This window comes from Pygoscelis adeliae, unplaced genomic scaffold (assembly GCF_000699105.1).
Source record: "Pygoscelis adeliae isolate BGI_AS28 unplaced genomic scaffold, ASM69910v1 Scaffold114, whole genome shotgun sequence".
Classification (NCBI taxonomy): Eukaryota; Metazoa; Chordata; class Aves; order Sphenisciformes; family Spheniscidae; genus Pygoscelis; species Pygoscelis adeliae.
The window spans coordinates 2,628,661-2,634,818 of NW_008824587.1; the positions used below are offsets into that span (position 1 = coordinate 2,628,661).

A 6,158-nucleotide genomic window follows, 5' to 3' on the forward strand; every position below is an offset into this window, starting at 1 on the left:
TCCCCGGCGGGCTGTAGTAATTTAGAAAAAACGATAATCTTCGCGTCAATAAATAAAGTGCTGCGGGCAGGCGGCTGGGACGTCCCGTTGCAGGCAATGCCCCTGTCGCTAGGGAGTCCAGGGCCACTCGGCACCGAGGCGGGAGGCCAAGAGCCCAGAAACAAAGGGAGATGATCCTTTTTTCCTTCTTTTTGTCACTTTAGCTACTGAAACAAAAGGCAAACAGCCCCAAGGAGTCCCTGTCTACGTGTCAAACATACGCCAAAAAGAAGCATCCACTCAAAGCGGGAAACAGCCAAGAAGTTCCAGCTGTCAATGGGAACGGGCATGTGGTAAAGGCCAAATCCACAAATAAAATGGACAATGGTTCTGCCAAAGACAATCCTCCTTTGGCTAAGCCAAAATCCAAGAAGGTTGCAATGGATAAGAATTTAAATGGCACCAAAAGCGATGGAAAAGGCTGCAAAGAAAAAAAGAAAAATGGCAATATTCTAAAGGAGAACGGGGATATAAAACATAAGAGGAGGAAAGCTGAAGAACGTGCGGAGCAGCAACCCAAAGAGTGAGTACTTCAGGCATCGTATGTGTATGTGAATATTTATTTTGAGAGCTGTACATAAGGAGCAGAGAGCAGTACGTTCAAAACAGCTGCACTCTTCCAGACTAAATTTTGGGAGAAATAAGACGCATGCTGCTCCTACTCCTCAGATACAGCAACGCACCTGCATAGGTGACAGTACTAGACTAATTTTCACGAAGCTAATTTCTTGATTTAAAAAAATAAATACGCTTTTCCTACACTATAAAGATGCAAGACTGCTTTAAGACCATTAAATGTAATTAAATCTGTACTTACCAGGGCTGAAATCTGGTTTGATGACGTTGATCCAAAAGATATTGAAGCAGCAATAGGACCTGAAGCAGCAAAAATTGCTAGAAGAAATCTGGGACTTGAAACAGGCCAATCCAACCAGTCTGTGGAACAGGTGCTGGTTAAAGAAAAGGCTTCTGAAGGGTGAGTGGCATTCCAGCGGGAAGGATGGTGGCAGAGATTACCTTCTAATAGCTGTGATTTGCAGGTGCGCAGCGTAAGCTGACATCTCCCCGAGTCTGCTGACAGACAAACTGCCCAGTCTTCCCCATTCGTATCAACCTGCGAACCTTGTGAACTCCACTCTGCGGTCCCTGTAACAGAGGTGTCACCAAGCTGTCCTTTGTCTTTTAGGCTGACACGAGCTGTAGCCATGGACTGTGAGATGGTGGGAGTGGGACCCAAGGGTGAAGACAGTATTGTGGCTCGTGTGTCCATCGTGAACCAATTTGGAAAGTGCATTTATGACAAGTATGTCAAGCCTACAGAAGAGGTGACTGATTACAGAACGGCTGTTAGCGGCATACGCCCTGAGAATATAAATACAGGTAGGAGGTTTTCTTCCCCCAAAACGTTCTTTAAGGAGGGAGAATTTTACGGACTATCACAGAAGCCTCGTGCCTTGGATAAGTTTTAGACCTATTTGGGGAAATGGAAAACAAAACGTAGTCCGAGTGCTAAGAAACATTGTGGGAAGAAGTACTTCTTACAGAGTGGTCACTAATGCCCTGGAAGAAATTAACTCATGGATTATGGTATGGGAATAATAGGAAGTTTATTTCCTTTCAGTGCTATGCTCTTTATGGAATTCTCTATGCTCTTGTAACAAGCAGAGGATTTGGTGTGCTGTACAAATTTGTGTAGCTACAGTCCCAAGGATACAATTGCCTTCACAAAAAAGATTCAGTGTTTTAATTGTAGTTTGCTTAGTTGTCTTATGCATCTAACGGGGAGCGTTTCATTGTGCGGTATTTTTAGGTGAAGATTTTAGAACGGTTCAGAAGGAGGTCGCTGACATCTTGAATGGGAGGATTTTAGTTGGACATGCTTTACGCAATGATCTAAAGGTACATGGCTGCAGATTTGTTATTTTGAAGACAAGGCTCCAAAAATTTAAGATTGATTAAATTTCTAATACATCTTTCTGGATCAGATGAACACACCTGAACTCCTAGAAACTACGGCTTTATCACTGTTACCTCAGTTTCTTGTTATTTCATGCTGCACCAAGTACAGCCCTAATCACTTGCCCACTAAAGTTCTTCAACTTCCAAATTCTGTTGCCAATAGCACTGATCTGCTTACTAAAGAGCCAGGAAAGAAACAGAGTGGTGAAAAAACAGCTTGCATGCTTTGCTTAGCCCCCAAAGCTCAGCAGTCTGGTCATCGTTTCCAGAGACAGGTATCTTATGTCATGTTGTACCAGCGCTGCAGGTAGTCGCTACAGGCGGTGCCTCCAGCCTCAGTTCTGTTTCTCATGCTAAGTAGAACTGTGGTTCTTGAATCCAGCCAGCGTCTGGATGATCTTGGTCTTGTCCATTCATGGTTTTGAACTCTCTCTTATAATGGATGGAAGGAGAGCAGGAAGCTGTACATTCAGCTGTATAAACTTCCATGCGACAGCACGCTTTGGACTGGAAATGTAATTTCTTCTAGGTCCTATTTCTTGATCATCCTCAGAAGAAGATACGCGACACACAAAAATACAAGCCTTTCAGACAGAGAGTCAAGGTAAGAAGCTGACGGGAAGGTGCACCTCAATTAACTGACTCTTGAGCTGCTGACTGCCAGCTGCTAGCTCACTCCTACACTTGCCTCTACCTGACCCTGTTCCTTCTTTCCTACCTGAAACAGGGATGCCTGCTTTTTGTCATCTGAAAATACTAGTCTGGTTGAACGCTTACTTAGTGTTTGAAATATATCAGTAAGTTACTTAGTTCAGTACAAACGTTACCAGTAATACCTGTGCACGAAATTCAGTGGCTCTCCCATTCTTTAGCACTTGCATGGTCTTCATAATGCTTCTGTGGATAGCAAAATAAGATGGTAGAGTTCTACTTACAGTAAGGCTTATGCGATCTTCTTAATGGTACCATTTCCATAGGGATATAAAAAAAAAATAGATGGCTTCAAGTTTCTGCTTAGACTGCAAGAGTAAAGGTTCAGATTATAGGAAGATATTTTAAGTTTCATAACTATATACTCAGGTTTTCTTTTTCATAACAAAGCACCCCAAACATAAATCTTAGGGTTATGGTAATACACCTAAAATCCTCTCAGCAGCACACACATAAATCTCATAATTCATTAATTATTCTTGACAGTTAACCAGTAGAAGCTCAGGTGTGCTATACTTCATTGAGGAATACACTTAAACTAGTATTTTTTAGTATACATATATATGTACACACACATCTATATATCTCTCTCAAATAGTGCAAGACAGCATGATTCTATCTTTTCTGTTTCTAGAATGCACGGCCATCATTGAAACTGCTCTGTGAGAGACTGCTGAATGTTCAAGTGCAGACATCAGAGCACTGCTCGGTATGTATCTCGTCAGAATATACATTTTTGGGTAGATCAACAAGGTACTACGCATTAGCTCTAGGATCTAGGTTCAATCCAGAATGCTGTGGCTTCATTCTAGCCTCTCACTCAAGCTCTGCTTGGACACCAGCATGCAGTAAGATTGTCATCTAAGCTTGCTTACCATTATGTGTCCCATACCACTTGGATTACTTCCTTATTTTCATAAACTTTTTGCACAAGTCAACTGTATTTTGTTTAAATATTAATTCTTGTTATTTTAAGATCCCCAGGGAAAAAAGTAATTCTCAAGTATCAACCGCTTACCTTAAAAGCAGCATTCTGCACCATTGTACTATGGCGGGTTGGATAAAATAGTGTGAGAGCCTACTGCCGAATCTCAGCAGTTAGTTCCTGTCTTTCAGCTGCCAGGAGGATATAATAGAGGAATGAACTGAAAAAGCAGGGCAAGTTGTGAGGGTATCTCCAAGATACTGTATCAAGAGTATTTTTTCATTATGGCTTTCCAAGTCACGATCAGAAAGAGAAGCGCGTAGCCTTGTGGTGGGCCATGCATTCTGAACACATACTCATCCCCTTCCACTAGCCACAGAACCTAAATCTAGAAAGAGATTATGAAGTGTTAATTGAAAGGATGTCTTAAAATGATGTAAGATTTAGCTGCTTATTAACAATGTTCTTAAACCATGTCAGCTATGTTTCATTAGGCCGCTTGTTTGTTCTGTTCTCTTTTAGATTCAGGATGCACAAGCAGCTATGAGACTGTACACCTTAGAGAAAAAGAAATGGGAAGCTGCTGTTAAGAACAAATCTAACAACAAAAATTGTAAAACTTGAATGATTCTACCCTGTGTTTTTATCTGCAGCATTTGCTGGTTTCATGTCGCATTCCAGGGCAAATTTAGAGATAACTCAGAACTGACAGCAGCTACTTCATAAAAATCAGTCAAAAGACAGTAACTTCCTAACCTGGTAGGTGAATGCTGCCATACAAGAATACTGCTAGTATCCCCTTTCTGGATGGTACCTATGCCTAACGCCTACTCCTGTGTTTAAACAATACTTGTAACAAATGCCTGCATTTGTGAAGTACTTCACCAGTTCCATTTCTGCAAAGGAAATATACACTAAGTTAAAAAAAAAGTGTTTTTAAATTACGATAGATGAAGGAAGAAACTGTCATTGCTTTGCTGAAACTCCCAAGACTAAAATCTTTATTTCAAGTATTTTAAAGTCTACAAAGTAAGGTGAATTCTTAATTATTGCTGTTAGTCTCACAGTTGTGGTACCTAAATCAACAGAATATATAACTTCATATATTATTAATGGCCCAATATTAATCTTTCTGGTGAGAAAAAGCTTCTAAAATATTTCTGGAGGATCGAAGCTTTTATATCTGAACAGAAGTGTACAAGTGTTGTTCTTCTACAAAAAGTTTTTCTTTTACTTCCGCAGTTTCAAAAGCGTTGCATCCACAAGGGTCATTATCTCCTGGAGAGAAATGTGAGAATTGTCAAATACAAGGTTACCTTGTTGCCTCACTTATTTTTATATTCATTTATTAATAAAAACACTGTGTCTGACATAGGTCTGTAAAGTGGCTGGTGTTTTAAACGTGTGGGGTCTGATTCTGAAAATCCAAAGCAACTGTTACTACCAGACTCAACACTAATGCTATGATTTAAATAATCTAAATGGATACGGGAAGGTAACAGGGAGTGGGGTTTGGAGATGTAGCAGTTGCATGTCGCACGCTTGTATTGCCAGAACAAGAGTGTTCTGGCCTTGTCTGTGCTGTCTGTCAGCAGGGGACACGGGGAACAACGGATTAGGTTTACAACAGAAGAGGGAGCTTTCTTCTCTTTTGTGACTTCTTTTTCTGCACCACCTTATAGCTGCCCTGTTCATTAAAATGGTGCAGGCAACGCCTGTGGGAGGCACTGGAGAACAAGTTTGCATGTAACTGTCTTTGAGACAAATGTAAGCAGGCTAAACGCGTAACTAAAAAGAGGAAAGTTATAAGACTAACCAGTTTTATTGGCTTGATGAACAAACTTCTAGTTAGTAGTTTCTTGGCAGCAAGCCATTGCAAAGGAAATATTAGTGTAACACTTTAAATACTTGAATAAATTTGCTGTTTCTGGTGTTTAAACTAGTTACCTTTTTGCAGTATGACTACTTCTTGAAATTTAATATAAGTTAAACCTTCAGGCAAACTGTCACAAGGGTTTGTTTTGTTGTTTTTTGGGTGTTTTGGTTTTTTTAAGGATGCCACTTGCAAAGCAAAAATAACTGGATGTAATATGCTTTATTCCTGTAAACTTTAGCCTGTTTTAGTATGTAGTAAATTAATGCAATGAAATGTTGCAAGAGACTAGAACATAGTTTTAAAAAATTACAGCGTGAAGAAAAAACTTCCAACTACTTGTTTTCAGTCATCAGAAATACTCTTACAAACTCACTCTTCACCCCATATACACCTAAATCTGTGAATTTCTGCACTATGTAATTCCAGCTATTTGAAAATGATAAAATCCATAATAACCAGAAATGCTATACTAAGCATCCACTCTTTATTATCACAGTGATTTCTACATACCATGCTAGATGGAAAACAGCTTTTTATTTCAGACAGCAGTTCTTCCATTTTCTGGGACAGCATATCCAGCACAACATCATCTGTATGTAAATGACCAGGATAATTTATGGTTACTAGCACAACCGCCAATGGTTTCAG

The 6,158-nt window shown here is 40.0% G+C and overlaps 3 protein-coding genes across 3 annotated transcripts in view; 1 reads left to right on the forward strand and 2 right to left on the reverse strand.

The window, feature by feature from the left end:
• ADAMTS13 (ADAM metallopeptidase with thrombospondin type 1 motif, 13) overlaps positions 1-329 on the reverse strand; it is a 22,217-nt gene extending 21,888 nt beyond the window's left edge. The window contains 1 exon segment of the mRNA XM_009322158.1: positions 261-329. Within this exon segment, the coding sequence (XP_009320433.1) occupies positions 261-329 (69 nt within the window).
• On the forward strand, positions 282-4,283 carry REXO4 (REX4, RNA exonuclease 4 homolog (S. cerevisiae)). The gene is made up of 7 exons (XM_009322055.1): positions 282-562; positions 860-1,015; positions 1,226-1,419; positions 1,850-1,938; positions 2,528-2,602; positions 3,344-3,418; positions 4,157-4,283. Exons 1-7 carry the CDS (start codon positions 357-359, stop codon positions 4,256-4,258), a joined length of 897 nt encoding a protein of 298 aa, XP_009320330.1. The 5' UTR covers positions 282-356; the 3' UTR covers positions 4,259-4,283.
• Positions 4,284-4,383: 100 nt separating this feature from the next.
• Positions 4,384-6,158, reverse strand: part of STKLD1 (serine/threonine kinase-like domain containing 1) — a 16,574-nt gene continuing 14,799 nt past the window's right edge. Inside the window, exons 18-19 of the mRNA XM_009322159.1 lie at positions 6,021-6,100; positions 4,384-4,912 (exon numbers count right to left, since the gene is read on the reverse strand). Of these exons, the coding sequence (XP_009320434.1) occupies positions 4,865-4,912; positions 6,021-6,100 (128 nt within the window). The 3' untranslated portion in view covers positions 4,384-4,864. The remainder of the gene's footprint in view (positions 4,913-6,020; positions 6,101-6,158) is intronic.

What these genes read in the sequence shown, in the direction of transcription:
- REXO4 (XM_009322055.1), top strand. Translation starts at nt 357, where the DNA reads ATGGACAATGGTTCTGCCAAAGACAATCCTCCTTTGGCTAAGCCAAAA. An exon ending in CCCTGAGAATATAAATACAG is followed by an intron (nt 1,420 to 1,849) that starts GTAGGAGGTTTT and finishes CGGTATTTTTAG; the next exon opens with GTGAAGATTTTAGAACGGTT. An exon ending in AGACATCAGAGCACTGCTCG is followed by an intron (nt 3,419 to 4,156) that starts GTATGTATCTCG and finishes GTTCTCTTTTAG; the next exon opens with ATTCAGGATGCACAAGCAGC.